The sequence below is a fragment of the Pleuronectes platessa genome, chromosome 20 (assembly GCF_947347685.1).
Source record: "Pleuronectes platessa chromosome 20, fPlePla1.1, whole genome shotgun sequence".
In the NCBI taxonomy this organism is placed as follows: domain Eukaryota; kingdom Metazoa; phylum Chordata; class Actinopteri; order Pleuronectiformes; family Pleuronectidae; genus Pleuronectes; species Pleuronectes platessa.
The window spans coordinates 16846804-16866280 of NC_070645.1; the positions used below are offsets into that span (position 1 = coordinate 16846804).

Here is a 19477-nt window from a genome sequence, read left to right on the forward strand (position 1 = left end):
AACTCTAAACTCTCCTGTTCTCCAGCCAACTGTGCACTTTGCAGAGGAGCCCATCATCCGCTGCAGGGATGAGGACGAGGACGAGGACGGGGAAGACGTTGAGAGGAGCGATGAAGAGGAGAGGCTGACCATTCCCGCAGAGAAGCAGCGTCTGATCCGAAAGGACACGCCGCATTACAAGAAGCACTTCAAGATCACCAAGTTGCCCAAGCCCGAGGCGGTGGCCGCACTGCTGCAGGGCTACACTGCTGACAGCCTCAATGCTCAGAAAAAGGCGGCTGAGGAGGAAGAGGAGGATGAAGATGAGCAGAGTATTGGTACCCCTCAGCCCCCTCACAGAGTGGATGAGCTGGAGGACAGCCGGCAACATGTCAACTCCAGTCAAGTGAAGGTAAAGGAGAGATCCCAGCACTGGTAGGATGCAGCTCAGGAACGTAGGAGTCGCTGGATAGAGATAAGAACATATATGAAAGGAAATTTTACTTGATAAAACAAACACACCAAATTACTAAATTAGCTTATTTTGAGCTTTGAAATATTATTTTTATGTTATAGGAATATATTTTTATCATGTATTGTTTTGCCTTGCTCATCGCCTCTATGCAAACATGTAATACTGTATGCATAGAGTGCCCCTACCACCTTGCAAGTTGCATTCAGTTTGGAGTGGGCTGCTTGCATCTTTAAGTATGCGGCATGGCATGAAGGGTCACTGTGAAAAACACAGACGCCTGGAACCTGCAGCTCCTGCAGAACTTTCATTTGCTTTGTCTCACAAAGACCAGATGTCTTGAGCTTCACATATGATGTCATCATCAACACAGGGATGTACAAACCTGCACCATGATTACAAGGACACCGATATTCCAATATTAACCTGATTAAGACAACAGACCCTGCTCAAACCGAATAAGGTCATACTCGATATATGCTTTAATAGAATCAAGATATGTGGATTTAAATAATAATGTCACCCACTGCTTGATGATGTTAAATTCTGGGCGATGTATTCATGCAAATTTATATTAGGTTAGATGTAATGAAAATAAGGCTCTGTAACATATAAACTGGAATATTCTGTTAACAACTCATAAACATCATAATCAAAATGTATTTTATCTTGAATAAGGTCAATAGACAGATTATTGGTGTCCATGTAAACACGATCATTGTATTGATTTTCAGTTAAAGATCAGAGAACTGGCACTTACAATGTTTCTGTGTCCTTTTAAAGATTGCATCTCGATCGTTGTTTATGTAGAGGAACCAGATATGAGCACAAGCAGCTGCAGGCTGAGTTCAGCCTTTCTTGCACAACACTCGCCTGATTCAATACTAAACTTCTCACCATGTTATCAGCCATCTCCTGATTTATTAGAAATTTTTTACATTTTCACATTTCGCTGCTTTTTTTATTTTGTAACATTGTGTGTGTGTCTGCTGGTGGGACTGGAGCGAGTGACGTCTGCTGAGGTGCTGCTTGTGAAAACAAATCGTATTGATCATAAGTATTTGCTGGAGACTCCTGTTGATTTATCATGTAATTTATAGAAATAATGTTTTTAACACTATGATCAAGCATCGTCATCTCACCAAATCTGTTGTGTGTTTGTGTGTGCGTGTGTGTGTGTGTGCTTTGTGTGGATGACCTCAGACCAACCAGAACATGTATCGGCAGAGCTGGAATGTGAGATCTAACGAGCCTTGTTTGTGTCATATGGTAATAATCCATTATGGGATGTTTAAGTTACTATTGATAGTCTGATTCTTCTAGTTTCTTATAAAATTGTTCACCTATTTTCTTAAACTCTCTGTAAATTACTTTTGCACCTAGATATATTTTATTTTCTTGGCTGAATCTTCTCTAATGTCTCGAAGTCTTTTACATAAAAGGGCCTTATGTCTAAGTTAAGACTTCATACTGGAGGAAACTGCTATTTGTGGTGTGGAGGCTTATTCTGGTTCGGGAGCTTCTGCCTTCTTTTGTCCGCTCTCTCTACACTGTTTGTTTTGTGCTGTAGCTCAGCTCCTTGGGTCTTGTCTTTCCATCTCTGCCTGTATTTGCTTTTGGTGGCTGGGGAGCGACTGGAACGTATCGCTTCTGCTTGGCGGTGGCCTGTCCCGGTGGCCTGCAAGCAGACAGTGGATGATGTGTGTGTGTGTCTGTGTGTGTTTGGTGACGTTTATGGAAAAGTGTGGCGAAAGTGTTTTTTCTGTGTGTGTGCGCGTGAGCATATTTTTATTTTGGCCTGACTAATCCGCATGCCTCTTGCTGGTTCCTGTCCTAACAGGGGGTGTCATTTGATCAAGTCAATAATCTGCTGATTGAACCTGCTCGAATTGAGGAGGAAGAGGTCTGTACCTACTCTTTCCACTCTGTCTCTCTGTGTCCCCTCACTCACCCACTCTCTCACCCACCTGTACTCTGAGGTGGAGAAAAGTACCCACAGAAATCCATTGTAATTCAAAGCCAATCACTAGGGACCCCCTAACCATAACTCATATGGGAGATGGGCAGTGTGGCAGAGCCTGGATGCAGGAGCGCAGTGACCATAATGTAATTCAAAGTATTGTTTTACACAGGATCAGAGGGCATCAGGGAGAATTATCCTAAATTTCCATATGTTGACAATGCACTAAAATCGTTAAAAGTACGGTAAACTGAGTCCTAAGGTGTTTGGCTGTTTGGAGACCAGAACTTTTTTTATTTTTCTCTATTTGTTCATTTTTCTGTTGATACTTAAAAAAGTTTAGATCCAAGCGCCCTGCACGGTAAGTCTGTGGTTAGTTGCACAGAATAATTAGGTGTGATCCACTGAGTCCTGTTCGGCTATTCGCTGAATAAACAGTGCAAAGTAAATATTGAGAGCAGGTTTGTTAGTGAAACAGAATAACATAGATCAGCATATTCAGCATATAACAGGCGAGGTAGGGCCAGAACAAACTTCTGTTAGCACAGAAATGCTCTCGTTGGATGCCGTGGCAAAGATAAATTCTTTGGAACTTGCGTGAAGTGTTTATTAGTCCCCTGCATTTACACAGTCCCGTGTCTAGGTGATATAATTAAACCTGTCAATCATAATCATACAAATCCCAGTCCTGTATCCAGCTCTGCCACGCTACACCTCTCCTGCCTTTCCTCTGCTTCTGCTGCTTCGCCTCTTTTCATCCTCCCTGTCCACGCTGTGTTGCCCTGGTGTGAGTGGGCTGGTTATTACACTGTGATGTGGGCAAGTCCACATCACCGTTTCCTCCAGGTTTTTATATTCTCTTTTTAGATACACGGGTTAAGAAAGAGCCTGTAACTCTTAAGCTGCCAGAAGAAGAGCTCCAGATGAGAGAAGAAACTGACTTCCAGATAGATAATATTATTTTTTATAACGTCATAATGCAGAGATTACAAACTAGACATTGCGTACTTGACATCTGCCGTCATGACTTCACTAAATTGTGTTTTTAATCCCATGTTGATTTGTTTTCATATTTTTTTGCATGTTTTTTTGCAGAATTGCATATGAATGTGTATAAAAACTGCATTTTATTGAATGATATCATCTTATTATCACATCTGCTGGGGTTTGGACCCCACTACAGATCTGTCTCCACATCCAGGACACGGCACACTCCTCTTTCCCTTTTCCCTTCCACCTGTTCCTCATCTGTCTTTATTCCTCCTCCTTTTTGCATGGCTTGCATATACACAGAATGTATACACAGTCTGTTACGACTTATTTAGCTTTACCTCACATTTTGAAGACTATTATTCCAAATATATACAATACATTAATGCAGTATATTTTCTGTGAGGGTCTAGAGTCTGAATCCAAGTGAATAGGGCTTCTGACAGTTTATATCTGAAGTCTAATGTCGGTGAAGTGAGAAGAAACAGCAGATTTGATGTTTTGAATAAACCTACAAACAAGATCTCAAATTAAGGCACAAAAAAAACCTCCACCTTCCACTTTTATTGACATTAGGCTTCTAACAAGTCAAAGTGTCTCTCAGTCATTCATACATCCCACACGGCATGATCACAGGATGACCCTGAAAAGATTGACGCCACCTTCTGGCAGGAAGAGGGAGATCACCCACAATTTAAGTCAAAAGAAGTCTATTTGAAAGTAACTGGCAAATTTAAAAGAACAAACAAATTGTGGGCTTACCTCCCTCTCTATCTGTCTTAAGTTAAGTGGTGTTAAACAGGATGTCACTAGTAGTTGTGCTGACTCCCCCCTCCTCAACTTGCAGCACACCCTGTCCATCCAGCGACAGACAGGCGGTCTGGGAATCAGCATTGCCGGAGGGAAAGGATCCACGCCTTACAAAGGAGATGACGAGGTGAGACCCCTACCTGGAATATGGATATGTTCGATAATTCAGAAGTAATAGAAGACGTTAATTAAATGTTTCTGTTTTATCTGTGTCTGCAGGGAATCTTTATCTCCAGAGTATCTGAGGAGGGTCCTGCAGCCAGAGCGGGGGTCAAAGTGGGAGACAAACTCTTAGAGGTAAAGAGCCGAGGAGACTAGCCGGCATTTTCAGTTTACGTTGTCTGATTATCTTTAGAAACTCTTCCTGTTTAATAATGAGATTTGTAATCAGAAAAGCATCTTCTCTGTTCTTTGCCACAGGTGAACGGAGTCGACCTCAATGAGGCAGAACATCACACAGCGGTGGAAGCTCTCCGCAGCTCCGGTGCTTCAGTGTCCATGTCGGTGCTCCGGGAGCATATGGTGGAGCCAGAGAACGCCATCACCACCACGCCACTGAGGCCGGAGGACGACTACTTCCCGCGGGAGAGACGCAGCAGCGGCATCGCCTTCAACATGGAGCCCAGCCTCAGCGGGCCCATGCAGCGGCTGTCCACCTCCCTGTTCCGCAACGACAAGGGGCTGGGATTCAGCATCGCGGGGGGGAAAGGCTCCACGGCGTACCGCACAGGGGACACGGTGAGACACAGACATCGACAATTATTACTTTTGATGTTACAGTTAATATTCATAGTGCTAAAGGCCAAATCAGACTAATGGAGTCTGTGGATCATGACTTTCATTTAAAGGGGAAAGATGACACCAAGACAAACATCTAAGGCTGCAGACACAATCTATCATGGATAAATAAAGGGCATATTTATAACGTGTATCATCTTGAAATTAGGGAAGTTGGGTCACAAAGTGTTTTCAGTAACTGTCTCAGCCACCGGGATCTGCGTTTACAGCCGTCACCAGGGGGACGGAGATATGAATAGCCAGCCCTGACACCTGATAGGTTCACTGTAGCTGGACAGGGTGAGGTGTATATTTGGGCCAGGGCGATACCACATTGCAGCTTGTGCAGCTCATGAAGCCCACAAAGAGGAAAGGACTCATACACGAGTGATTTAGGCTGATCTCAGTGTAAGTCACGCCGTCTCTTTCAGGAGCTTTTTGAAATGGATGCAGTGACTTTGCAGTTGTTGATGTGAGGAGACGTCACTGGAGACTTTGCTCCTGCGTGTGTTTTTTTTAACTTTTAGTTTCGGTGTCGCCGACTAGAAGTTCAGCAGGATTTTATTTGGTTAAACCAGGGTTCGTACGGTCATGGAAAACCTGGAAAAGGCACGAGATTTTTAAATGTGTTTTTCCAGGCTGGAAAAATCATGGAAAAAAATAATCTCCCAAAAGTTTAGGAAAAGTCATGGAAATTTGTTATTTTCATATTTTCATGATGTTACGCTGAGTTTTAAATAATTCATATGATTTTAAAGATATGTTCAAAATATAAGCAGGCATACTTGGGTTTGTGTCATTTAAGGTATACTGTATGCCTTGGAATTCAATTTGTTAGTTTGAATACTACATTTTTTTACTTTTTCACGTATTCACAGAGATTTCACAAAATGTTCGGTCATGGAAATTTGGTTTAAAGTTATGAAAAGTCATGGAAATCCCTTGGTCAAAATGAGTATGACCCCTGTTGAACAAAGTGTGTAATATGTTGGGGGGGGGGGGGGGGGGGGGGGGTGTAACATGCCTCAGGGGTTGTGCTTTACAAAAGTGAATCTTAATGATAAAATACTGTGCGTTTAATCAGTTGTTCTGAATTTGTTTGTTTGTAAAAACCTGAGGGATTGTCAGGGAGAGAAGATGCAAGTGTCTCACAATTACCTTTTTATAAAACCATATGTTATAAAATTATCTTTTTTTATGTCTGGTTCTAAATGTGGAATATCACATGCTCACCGAATGGTAACAGTTCAGAATTAGCAAGGTTTGGAAATTGCTAGATTCTTAACTGTGTAGTGTGCAACAAGTGAAAGCTAAATATTTATGGAATGGTATTATTTATCTATTTTGAAATATGCTCTATTAGCAACACCTTTTTTATTGATGGTCATGGTTTTAGCACAGCACCAGAAAGTTTGTTTACATGTTTCTTTTGTCTGTTTTTTAGGGAATCTACATCTCTCGCATTGCAGAGGGTGGAGCGGCCCACAGAGACAGCACGCTGCGTGTAGGAGACCGGGTGATCACTGTGAGTTCCACCGATCTCATCTTGACTACATGAGAAAGTTCACTAAAGAAGAACTCTGTTTTTATTGTTGAATAATGCAGAACTAGCTCTTAATGGCTCCTGGTGCAACATATCTACTCTCCCTTTGTTTCCTCTACTGATCGATGTCATCTTTGCTTTGCTGTCCTGTCAGCACAATAGTTCCTACATGTGTTTATTCAATATCGTGTCACTCACTGTAAATCCACCAGTGATGACAGATTTTGATAAGTCCCTCCAGTCCACTGATTATAAGACTGCTCCTCTTTCATAGTAACAGTTTCTCCTCTTTCCTGCGGCAGTTTTTTCTTCCTCTTCCTTCGTAGCCCGCCTCTTCTCCTCTTCCTCTCTTCCTCTGCATGCTCACTAATGCATCACGTGCCTCTCTTTGCCTGCGTGGTGGTGGGGATGGTGTTGAGGGTGGCGGTCTAAGCCTGCAGGCCCGCTGCCATGGCAAACCTGTGTGTTAACATGGCAGCAGGCACCGCAGCATTACTGCCGATGGTAAGAGCTGGTGCTGTCGGGTCAGAGCTGACCTCTGCTTGTCCCAGTTCAGGGTTTAAGGTCCTGCATGCCTGAAAGATGCCTCTACTTCTAATCCGACAGAGGGCGTTTTCAAAACTAACGAATGAATATTTTCTTTAAGGCAAAGTTGCAGATGATAAAGAACTTCCCTGTTTGCCTTTGTTGACTTAAGCACAAACGTTTTGGACACTTGTGATTTAAGTAAACAAAGGCAAGAAAGTGTTCGGGAAGTTTGTTAGAAGATTTCAGCACAAGCGTTAATAAACTGAGGAGAAATAGCTTTGCTTGCTCGTAGCCGCTCTCCCTTAGGGAAGCTCCAGCAGCTCAATCTGCCTGCAGCAGCCTGCTGTTGCTCCTGCTTCCTCTTCTCTCTGCCTGCTCCTCTTGCTCTGTAGGTGTTGGGTTCTTCTTTAAATAACATTACTCACTTTAGTGCACCCACACAATCCCAGCGGATTCACAATGTGATAGATGTTAAATAGATTTCACCATAAAGATGTAGAATCTGATGAGAGATAAGTGTTCATCCTCCCAGTGGCAATTGTGGCCAGTTGCCACTGCCGGCGTTCTGCTGGGCTGACACCTTCCGTGGTTGCTTTTACTGTCAATCCAGATCAATGGTGTAGACATGACAGAGGCCAGGCATGACCAGGCAGTAGCTCTTCTTACCGGCACCTCCCCCACAATCGCTCTCCTGGTGGAGCGAGACCCGAACGCACCAGGGGGCTCTCCAGGTCAATCCCGGGCACGTGCCCACTCCCCTCCACCCCCAGAACCCTCCGATTCTCCGGACCAGGAGGAGGAGGGCCTCTCGAGTCAAGGGAACAACCTGAGTCGGATGGAAGACGAGTACCCAATCGAGGTGAGGTGCCTGGAAGTGACTTGGGCAGTGATTTTTGGGTTTATTAGATCATGCTTTGGAAGTCTCACTGAAGAACTCAGTGTTAATGTTTGTTTATGTGGCCCCTGCCTTATCCTTAATGCTGTCCAGTTCCAGAGAAGATGGTGGCTGGTATGAGGACTTGATCTCATTTAAAACAGTGGTGTTCTTTAGATGGCAGCTGTATAATTCCCAGTGAGGGAATAATGCAAAGATATTGCTAAATTAGCTACTTATAGCTGTAAACATGTCCCAGTGAAAACGAGTTGGTTTGTGTTTTGTGGTTTTCAAATAGTAGAAATAGAGACCTGGCTGTTGGAAACAAAACAGCTCGATAACGATGAATTTCTGTTCTTTCTTCTTTATTAGAATTTACTTGTGATGTTGATTTAAATAACTCGGTTTGGATTTGTTATAATTTATTTTCTACCTCTGTTCCTAACAGGAGGTAATCCTGATGAAATCAGGTGGCCCCCCTTGGCTTGAGCATAGTGGGAGGCAGTGATCACGCCAGTCATCCATTCGGCATCAACGAGCCGGGAGTGTTCATCTCAAAGGTAAGATTTTAAGATTTCCTTGTTTTCTAAAAATGCTTCCACTCCTTAAATCTGCTGTAGTACTGTCGATGTTATGGTGCCTCACATTCCATGCTCCATTTGTCACCAGGTGATTCCTCAGGGGCTGGCATGTCAAAGCGGACTTCGCGTCGGAGACCGAATATTAGAGGTGAACGCCATCGACCTGCGTCATGCCACCCACCAGGAGGCGGTGCGAGCCCTGCTGGCCAACAAGCAGGAGATCCGTATGCTGGTGCGGAGGGATCCCTCACCGCCGGGGATGGAGGAAATCGTCATCCAGAAGCAGCCGGGGGAGAAGCTCGGCATCAGTATTCGCGGAGGGGCCAAGGGTCACGCTGGAAACCCCTTTGACCCCACGGACGAGGGAATCTTCATCTCAAAGGTAAGATTTTTAATTATGATTTCATAGTTACACATTTAGAAGCTTTTTTAATCACATTTAAAGATTCTGGAGCTCAGAGTTCCTCTTTTTGTAATGTGTGCATTTGAGGCTTGGCTGATCCTGGGTTAAACAGCTCGTCATTGGTTGATGTTCAAACAGGTGAGCTCAAGTGGAGCAGCAGCAAGAGACGCCCGACTGCAGGTGGGCATGAGGATCCTGGAGGTGAACAACCACAGCCTGCTGGGGATGACGCACACGGAGGCAGTGCGGGTGCTTCGTGCTGTGGGAGACTCTCTGTTCATGCTGGTGTGTGACGGGTTCGACCCAAACAAAGTGACAGCTGTGGAGGTGAGAAACTTCTGTTGTGTCTAAAGAAGATTCCCTAATTGTCCCCGAATTCAGATTGTCCAAAATCCAATGACGCATGACATTTAATTGACTCTAACTTGGAACTATTCTGTGTTTTATCACTACTTTTGCTGTAAAAACTGAAAAAGAAATTCTTTAAAATTATACACTGTTTTAAAAACTATTGTGTCTATTTACAGGCGTCTCCTGGGATCATTGCAAACCCATTTGCAACAGGCATTGTGCGCAAGAACAGTATGGAGAGCATCTCTTCTATAGACCGAGATCTGAGCCCAGAGGAAATGGAGATCATGCAGAAGGTACAGTGCAGTTTACATATTGTTTTATACACTCTTAATTCATCTTAGCTGATTATGTATACTTAGTTATCAGCTTCGGACCAGACACCAGAACCCACAGTAGAATTTGGTATCATCAAAACACTATTCATGTGGACGAGTGAGTCAAATGTTTGTTTCAGCGACACTGTGCTTCCACAGCACTTTGGTGTTAGAAATGGAATCAGGTTTGACTCACTCCAGCACACTGCACATACCCGTGTCTCCACCAGATCAGCCAGAAAGCGCCAGCACAGTTGTTTATTTTGTGCAGATTAGCGTTTGGGAGGCTGCCCGTCCTAAAGGAATGCAGGGGCCCGTCGGTTTTTATTGAATTCTAGTTTTTTGTTGTTCCTCTGAACCGACGCACACAGTTGTTTAGAGATTGTGGTGACACAGCCTTCGTCAGAGCCGACACTCATCACACGGACATTCTGTTGGTTTAAATGACTCAGGCGATCTAAGACGGTTATTGATCATTTATTGGGACAGTAAGGATCTTATGTCTTCTCCAGGAGTCTGAGATGGTGAGAGAGACGTCACAGTGGGAGCGAGAAGAGATGGAGAAAGTGGTGAGTTCAACTGACAATCGAGTTCTGTTGGGGAAAGGTCAGATCTGCAGATACGTGAAAGTACAATGAGGCGTTAGACTTTTTTTTGTTGGAGCGTTAGAGTCAGAGGCTCAGGTTTGTGTGTTACCGGGTGAATGAAGCTTCTCCTCTACACCCATGTGGGTATTGTGTTTGACAGAACTATTCCTGCAATGTCCTGCCTCGCATGCTTTTTCTGCTCCCATAGCTAATGAATAGATAACTTTTAATGTGTGTGGATTCTATCCCTTCTTTCCTCTCTCTATTTCTCTCTCTCTCTCTCTCTCTCTCTCTCTCTCTCTCTCTCTCTCTCATCTTTCCTTTTCCTTCGGCGTGTTTGGTGTAATACGAAATCATCCAATCATCTCCATACCCCCTCCATTGCTCTTCTGTTACTTCTCTCCACCTCTCCCCCCGGCATCACTTCTTCTCCTCCTCATTGCATCACTGTGTGGCTGTGTGGTTGGGTGTCTTCCCCTCTGTACTCTCCTCCTCCTCCTCCTCCTCCTCCTCTTCCTCCTCCTCCTCTTCCTGTCTTGGTGAAGGAGCAAATGCGCTTGGATCGTGAGGAGGCAACTCGCCTGCTAGAAGAGGAGACTGAGGTGAGACACTCCTCGACGGCAGGTCCTCAGGCAAACTCTCCTGTCTGTTTAAAAAAAGAACCACAAACACCACAAATCAGGTGCAACAGGATTTTTTTCCCCATGCAACTTATTCCTGGATTTTCAATAAATAAATCTCTGGTATTATTGAGAATGGGTTAGTTGTCCTGGAGAGTGTGAATGTGAGCTATGGAAACAGATGTGCAGGTGACACATGTTCATATTAACATGTTCCCAAAAGTCCAGGTGTTGAGATGATAGTTTGTTTCCGGAGGGTAAGGGAGAAATCATTCCAAACTCTCAATTTACATTCCCTTAATATAAAAACAAATAACATTTCAAGAGTTTTCTGTAGTCTGTTTATGTCGGAAATATGAAATTTGGGTACTAAACCTCGCAGCAGGTTTGTATACATTTTAATTAACAGCCATGTCCCAGTTAATCTAATGGACTTTGAATAAACCTCAGCCTAGACCTCTTCTCACCTCTGTTTCTATTTATTTCTCTGTAGAACATCGGCACTGGACCTTTAAAACTTGACTACAAAACCCTGGCTGCTCTTCCCACCACCAGTCTGCAGAAGGTCAACAGGGTGAGTGATCTTATATCTTAAAAAACTTACGGATGGCATCACTGGTTCTGAAGCTCAGACCTACCTCACCCAGCATTACCTTTTTTAAAAGAGTTCTTCTCAAAGAAAAGGTTTGTTTCTATCGAGTTGTAAATCGCTGGTTTTCTTGTGTGGCCCATGTTGGCCCCCAAAGCTCAGAATAGATTTCTTCATGGAATCCGACATATTTATGTCCCGTGAAAATTCTTGAGTGACGGGAGCGGGACTGTTGACCCCCGTCCATGTGCATAACCCCAAGTCGACATGACGGACTGGAAACCTCAGGCTCAAGAGGCCAAACCCATTAAAAAATATCCTTAAAAAACATTTGAAGAACAAGAGAAGACTCGACCAACTTGGACCCAGGATTTATCACAGACCTAGGAGTTTGGACAAAGGAATCTCAAGATCAAACTCATCTGGAAACACGGAGAAGACAGACGACTAACAGAAGTTTATATTCAGCACAAAGGAAGCTTGGCACTGTCCTGGTTGATAACCGGTCTAAGTGTGGAAGGGAGCGGTGGCGTGGTGGGGGGAAGGGGAAGGGGACAGCTGCCCACTATCAACCGGCCTGTTCTCTGTGATATTTAAAACCTGCATCTCGCTCAGAATTGGATGGAGTCTCTCTGGTGGGTGGGGTTCCACACAGAGCAGGGAGGGTCTCGTCAAACACACACACACAAGTGTTTCAGTTGAAGTTCACAAAGTCCTCGCAGGAGTAAGTTTGACTTCCAGTGCTGTCCTGACCTGTCACGTCCCCCCCCCCTACAGTGAGTATAAAGCTGCTCAATGGACGAGAGTTTACTGCTTTAGCTTTTATTTTATTTCCTCTTTCCTGTTGTCTCTGTATTCTTGTCTGTCATTCTGTGTGTCTGTGTTGAGTTTGATCGTTTCATGATTGTTTTTCTTGATGTAGAAAAAAGAAGCACTTACTTAATACATATTTTCAAACTATATCCAGCATTAAGATAACTTACTGCTCACTGACAGATCTCTGCCCTTGTTAAATTATTGAGCATAGCGGACATATTCTATTCATGCTCTGTGTGTCACAGCAGGCTTTGCTTCTCCAGCACATGTGGTCCTGCTAAAAAACAGGATGACAGATTTCAAGTTCCAATGACGTCTATTGTCGGACGTGCCAGTAAATCAGCTGATAAATCCAAACCCTGTGTTTGTTTTAGGGAACTTTTAACCAATGAATCAAAATGCAGAAAGCTGTTGAGAGCCTTGATTTGATTGGACAGGATCATTCTGAAGAACTCACACATCCACAATGAGCTGCTTATCATTGTATTGATCTATTTTAAAGTTTTAATAGGTTTAAACTTGCCTCAGCCATTGGTTATACAAGATAACCACCCTTACTTTCACATTAAGGGCCCAAAGAAGCTTATTAATTAAATTGCATCAGTTTAACATTAAACTTAGCCTCAGGTCGTCTCTCTCGTCTTTTTCCAATCGAAAACAAAATACCAGTCAGTCCTAGAAAAGCCCTGAAGGTCTCTGTCCTGAAAGTGTGCTGAGAATCGTCAAAAATGATTTGTTCGGATTCATAAATCGACCATATTTAATCTTAAGATACTTTATAAACAACTTGATGTTTGCTACCAGCATTTCATCTATTCAATCTAAATTTTAGTGCCAGTTGTTCAGTTCTCGGTCTCTTTGACGCGCAGCTTTTCCCAGCAGGGCGAACTCAGTCTGTTGGCATCCCGGCGAGCCGGCAGCCTCGCTCTCCTCTCACACCACAACCCCAGCTGTCCCTCGCAGTCTGTGTCGGTGCCAAAAGGCCACTCATTCACATTCCATCCCACTGACCCTCATCACACTGCCGACTCTTATAGTCAGCACGTAGACTCACACAAGTCCTTCACAATGCACATTCTTCTCGGTGTGACTATTTTGATTATGACCAGATATGTCACGGTCACATCCATTAAAAACATTCCCATGTTTGCGTGCTTAATTTAATGGATTGACTCAAAGGTTTCTACATCTTTAGTTCTTAACTATGTAAAATCAAGCAACATGTACTTCCAGTGTCATGTTTCTTTACGAGGGTTCATTCAAACGTCGCATATTTTCTCTCCTCGTGTCTCCAGCTGTCTTCTCTGCTAAGTACAGTTGATGTTGTGCTGGAGCCCAAATGTCTCGCTGCTCTGATAATATAGTTATTTAAGGCCGAGGCCTGAAGTGCCTGAACTGCAGCAACGTGTCCAGGAGCATCATCAGTTAACAAGACTTGAATGATGAGCAGTGAGACGCGTATCTTAACGGCTTCTCGACAGATTTAGTGATGTGAGTAACTCGTCTGAGCGGCCGGAGGCTCGAGTGTCAGGTTTCAACACACCTCCTCTTATTTTAGACCTTTGTCATTCTGTGGATTCTTAGAGGTTCTTTTTATTATTATTTAAAGTTGTCGTAACAACTCAAAAGATGTTTAGATTGTTATTTACCTTCCTTTTCAATTTCTCCATTGTTTTTAAAGCTTCAGTCTTTTATTCTCTTACTGTCATTGAACGAGTTATAGTGAGTGAATCTTTTCTGTCCTTCCTTTATGTCACTTCACTGCATCTGTCCTCCTCCTTTCCTTTTCACTTCTTGTTCAGTTCTCTACCTCTTCCACTGTGACTGCTCCCATGGAGGCCCCCCTACAGGCCCAGTACGGAGCCCCCTTAGAGCCCCTGGGCCTCAGCTTAGCTCACCCCACAAACCCCCTCAGCCACATGGATCCCGAGTCCTGCCCTGGTCTAAACGCAGAGCATGATTTTCTCAATGGATCCCAGTTCGTCCCCAATGGGAGTTCCAGAGCCGACAGCGCCTGCTCGTCAACAACCATTAACTCAGCAACATTTGCCCCTGAAGAAGAGGAGAACCTGGTGGACTCTCAGTCTATCTGCTTCAAGGAGAACCCTTTCCTGGTGGCCAATCGCAGGGGAAAAGGTCGCCCCCCCGGCCAGCAGCTCCTGTCGGGGCCTCCTGTCGGCTACGGGAAACCCGGCCAACTGCAGCCGTGGTTGTTCAGCAAGGCAAGCCGCCTGCCTCAGTGTGGTTTGGAGGCCGCATGGAGTGTCACTGCACAGTTTGTCGTTTGGCTTCATTGTGTCCTCTGGACTGGATCATGCGTTTAACGTCCCGACTAGTTTTACATTTTGAGGATTATCTAAGTATCATATAAGTAAGAACAAATCATTCAGATCTAGAGCTGCTACAATTTCTGCTAATTAACATGATACAATGTAATTATTGTTTTTAATCTTTTTTAAAAGGACAAAATGTCAAAATGATCTGATGAACTTTAGTATTTCTTGATAAAGTGAGTTGCAGCTCTAGATTCATGGCAAATCAAATCCCTAAAGGTGTTTCTCAAACAGTCCTGTGCCCGTGCAAACATTAATGACGAGCGACCTCTTCTCTCAGGCAGTGCGAGTCCACGTTTGCGTGTGTTGATGTCCGTGTAGTAAAGAGCTGAGCCTGTGCATGTGTTTGCTGTGAGCACAGAACTTTGTTGCACCTCGTGAGGTATTCGGGCACATAGTCGGTTTGAAGTCAGGATCGAGTGGAATGTCTGTCCCAGCAGCTGTGAGCCGGGTCACAAGTCGTGAAGGAACGCGACCTACAAGACGCACAGTGAAGTGCATGTTTGTCAGCAGGAGCTTGTTGTGGGTTTAATCTGAGTGGAACATGTTTTGTTGTGTTTTTCTTCACTGCTCTTTCAGCTGCACTCAGTGAAAGTAGAAGCAGGTGTAAAGTGTGTTTTTGTCTTTTTATTTTTCCAGGCCCCCTCCTCTGATTTCACCAGGACAGACAGCCCCATCAGGGAAACACCCTACTCCCCCACCATCCAGCCGGTGAGCCGCGTGAACACCCGCCATTCATCCATATCACAAATCACGTGTTCATATCATCTCTTTTCTTTATTTTTATCCTTCTCCATGAGTCACCTCCAACACTATAGAAGAGCTATTTTACATTTGACACTTTTGACCTCTGCTCACACCTGTAGCCCAGCCACCACTCATCCAACAGCTCCCTGGCAGGCAGGGAGACCCGCTTCGTAAGTGGGTCGTCTGGCCCTCTCTGCTCTGGCCTGGATTTTTGTACCTTTTTTAGCACGTGTCAGCTGCTCTGCATCTCTTTATGAAACCCAGAGACTAGTTCGGCTATCGTGTCTGGCAATCTGAAAAGCATGTGACTGCTTCTCTGTGGCCAGCTGACGACTGATGCTTTGCCTCATGCACACTGGATGTGCACACATTGGAGAAGCAAGATTGTCCTTAGTATCACTAACTGACCAGCTGTGACTCCTAAAAAGGATTTTTCCATTAGCTTTATATAAATTATTGATTAATCTCTATATCCAGTGTAGTTCAGACAGTATTTATACACTTAGAAGATAAAAAATGGAGAGTTAAGCAAACCCTGGTGGTGTTTCATTGGCCTGGCATCCTATAAAAAACAACAATATTTACAGGGTTTATGTGGCGTCCTAAAAGTACATTCAAATATGACCTTCAAGGTCTTAAAGCTGAACTTAATCAAGCCCTATCTAAACGTATTAAACGCTTCTTCAACTTTGCTGTAAAATGAGTCTTGTTGTGGCGGCATGTGTAGTTTGTAATGTGTGTTTTTGATCTTTCATGGAAACCAACATTCTGATAACAAACAGATTAAAACAATAATCTGAAGTCACGTAAATTTGCATTTTTCTGATTATCTTAACCTGAATAAGACCATACTAGGAATAAACAATAATCACATTAAGATATGTGAAGTTTGACCAGATCAATTCTTTGTAGTCTTAAAAAGGTCTTAAATTAAAACTTGCAGAAAGTAAAAAATGTAGTAACTGTAGGAAGTGATGGTCTTTGAATTTTAAATTATTTTGTTAATTAATTCGTGTTTTTTGCAGGCAAACATTCATTGCACCTCCACTCCCACTGCCAAGGACAACAGCCCATCTTCAGTGAGTGTCCATGGAGCCACTCAGAAAATAAACTGCTCTCACTGGTTTAACAATATTTACTTCTCAGGAAACATTTATCCCAGACTCTACCAACGTGAATACATCTCATACAATGAAAACATTATTGACAGTCATTTGTGTTATTATTCTTCAGAGTCACATTTACATTTCAAGGCATTTGTTTTGTTGGATTATTGGAGCTTCTAACCCTAGAATAAAAACACATTAATATCACAATAACAGTTGTATTAGATTGTAAAAATATTGCTGAATAGATCTTTAAAGCACCGTCCATCACTTATTTTACACTAGGTGCATCTCTTCCATTGACTCCAGTCATTTTATGTTGTCCTTCATCCTAGTGTTTGTCTTCTCCTCCTCTTGTGTCTGAAACATCATTTGTTTTCTCGTCCTCTCCAGACGCGACCGGGTGCCATCCAGCCGGTCGGCCGCGTGTGGCCGAGTACCTCCCCCGCCACTCCGGAAGGCCACAGTCCCAACCCCTTTCAGCATGGCCCCTCCCCCTTCAACTCCCAGACCTCTGTAAGACCCCTCACCACCACATAGGGCTGTTTTTATCACCTCTGTCCGCTCTGTGCCACGTCCCGTGACGCCACAGACCGCTTCAACCGTGTCCGACAACAGAACAGAAGCTAAGATGTTCATGGCACGAGAATGATTTTAGGTTCTAAATGAGTCTAGAACCAGAGAAAGGAAGGCTTGTGTTAGAAGTCACTGCTGCTGTCTGTGACCTTCAGGCACACCTAGAGGTCACATGTGTTTGAACTATACCTGTAAACAAAACCTCCAACCTGACTGAGCTCCAGAGTCAAACATCACACCTCATGATTTCATCTTTCTGAAATGTTTCGTTTCTTCTCTTGGCAGCAGCTCAACTCAATTGGTAAATACTGACAAACATTTCATCTCACATCGTCCAGATTGTTTCATGAAGATGCTCACACAGACAAATCTGTCCGGGCCCTAGTGTCTGTCTCTCTCTGGCATACTCCCTCCTCTCTCTCATGAAACCAGCCGCCATGCTGTTCACCTTTCTCCTCCACAGTCTTCTTCAACTTTGCTGGTTTTTTTCATAGTCTACCCTCTCCTCCATCTGTCTGTCTGTCCTCCCCACTTCCTCCTCCTCTTCCTCCTCCTCCTCTCCCCTTCGCCTCCTTCTACCATATGGACCTACCCCACCCTCCATGCCCCCTGCTCCCTCCCCCCTGCAGCCTCGCGCCCCCTCCCCCACCTCGCCTGACGAGTTCCCCATGAATGTCAAGCAGGCATACAAGGCGTTTGCCGCCGTGCCTCGCTCACTGGCCGTGCTGGAGCCGCCGCAGGTAGGCCAAGCTGCCCGGAATCGCCCGGGTTTACCACACACGCATGCTCTGGTGATTGGTTGATCTCACCCCGCCCCCTCCTGACTGGAGCAGGCTGTCCTTTCAGGAGCCTGCGCCGTGTCGGGGGTCCTGTGACGTGCTGTGGAATGCCTTCATCGTGCGTCTTTGTACTCCAGTGCCATCGTCTGTCTTACTGGTGTTGACTCTTGATCCATTCGTCCATCCGTGTGTGACTCGTGTACTAATATTCAACCCTCTCTTTCCATGTATATTGAATCCCAGCTGTTAATGAGTCTGCCTGCTCTCTAACTGTCATGTCCGGAGTTTATTGCTCATCACATTTATTAACACCTTCCCTGCTTCTCCCTACAGGAGCTGTATGGTGTGAGGAACAATTTTCATCCGAAGCAACCTTCTCCAGAGGTGAGGAAACATATTGAGTGATTTTTAAACATTTTGTGGTATTAAATTCATAATCAAAATCAAAGCAGACATTAATTACTGATGTCATGAAACATCACTATGTTGTCACAGGGGTGTTTGGATCCATACTAGTAGTAGAGGCTCCATGTGACAGCCTGGTAACGACCTTTGTGGCCTTTTCAGCCTGAGTTGCACAACGAGGTGTTTGATGATGACATAGAAGGTCAGGAGGGAGCTGGGAAGGGTGGGACCTGCCCGGTCTCCCCCCGGCGGGAATATATGAGCCTGGCAGCATTGCCACGTCACTCCAGGCCTTCAGGCGACCTGCAGGTACCCACCGCCTCTGGGCTGTGGTGTGCTCGGCTTGACCGGTGGTGGTGTTAGGCAGCCGTGCTACTTCTGTCAATAGTGGGACTGTCAGATAATTCAGCTTAAGTCAGCTCCATGGTGCTGGGTTCTAATTCGTTCTCTTCTCTTTCTCCTTGGTCCCAAATCCCTTTTGCATCTCTGGTCTTTGTCCTTTTTAGCAAATGGCTCTGCAACAATGAAAACAGAAACAACAAAAAAACATTTGCCTTAATCTTTCTGTCCTCATTTGTTGATATCTCAGCTACTCTAACCTTTATACTTTCTGTTACCCTGCAGAGTCCTTCTCCTCGGGGCACAGGCAGCCCAGAGCAGAGATCCTTCAGGGACAGACAGAAGTATTTTGAGATCGACGTGAAGCAGCAGACTCCTGAAAAACCCAAACCTCGAGTCTCTCTTGTTGGAGAGGATGACCTCAAGAACATGAGGGAGGAAGAAGGTACGTGGGCGTCTCCTTCTACACACCTCGCTCATCTCCTGCCCGGGGCGACTTTAACAACCTGTCTGTTCGTCTCACTCCAGCGAGGAAGTTTGATCTGCGGGCGCAGGAGTACCTCCTGGACGAAGATGAGGATGATGAGGAGGAGGACTTGGCCAAGCAGGTGGCTCAGATGAAGGCCAGCGGCAAAGTGTTGCTGGACGGCGTGGAGTATAAAGTGGAGCCGGTGTCCAGCCCTTCTCAGCACTGCGCTACACCCCCGAGCTACAACCTCACACCACCGAGCTACTGTGGCAGCTCAGGGTAATAACCTGTGTTCTGCTGTGGCTCAACACAAAATGTCTCTCGTCTCCTTTCTTCTGCTAACTGTTCTTCTCGTGTGTGTAGACCCTCCTCTGTTGACGGTAAAGGAGACTCTCAGAGGAATTCAATGGAGGACAGCTTCAGGCTGGATCAGAGGCCCAACTCCATGACGGGGTACTGACCACGCACAGCATCACATCTTTTAAATGAAGTCGGTGTCTTGTCGTCTTTGTTACTGAATCTCCTC

General features: G+C 44.7%; 1 protein-coding gene across 1 annotated transcript in view; it reads left to right on the top strand.

The window, feature by feature from the left end:
• Positions 1-19477, top strand: part of scrib (scribble planar cell polarity protein) — a 55822-nt gene that overhangs the window by 29759 nt on the left and 6586 nt on the right. The window contains 23 exon segments of the mRNA XM_053412273.1: positions 26-391; positions 2292-2354; positions 4249-4338; positions 4431-4508; positions 4632-4949; positions 6433-6513; positions 7670-7918; positions 8382-8408; positions 8410-8493; positions 8603-8896; positions 9056-9244; positions 9445-9564; positions 10098-10154; positions 10718-10774; positions 11286-11366; positions 15170-15241; positions 16303-16356; positions 16777-16899; positions 18072-18122; positions 18306-18452; positions 18768-18927; positions 19011-19230; positions 19315-19404. Coding sequence (XP_053268248.1) covers positions 26-391; positions 2292-2354; positions 4249-4338; positions 4431-4508; positions 4632-4949; positions 6433-6513; positions 7670-7918; positions 8382-8408; positions 8410-8493; positions 8603-8896; positions 9056-9244; positions 9445-9564; positions 10098-10154; positions 10718-10774; positions 11286-11366; positions 15170-15241; positions 16303-16356; positions 16777-16899; positions 18072-18122; positions 18306-18452; positions 18768-18927; positions 19011-19230; positions 19315-19404 — 3071 coding nt within the window.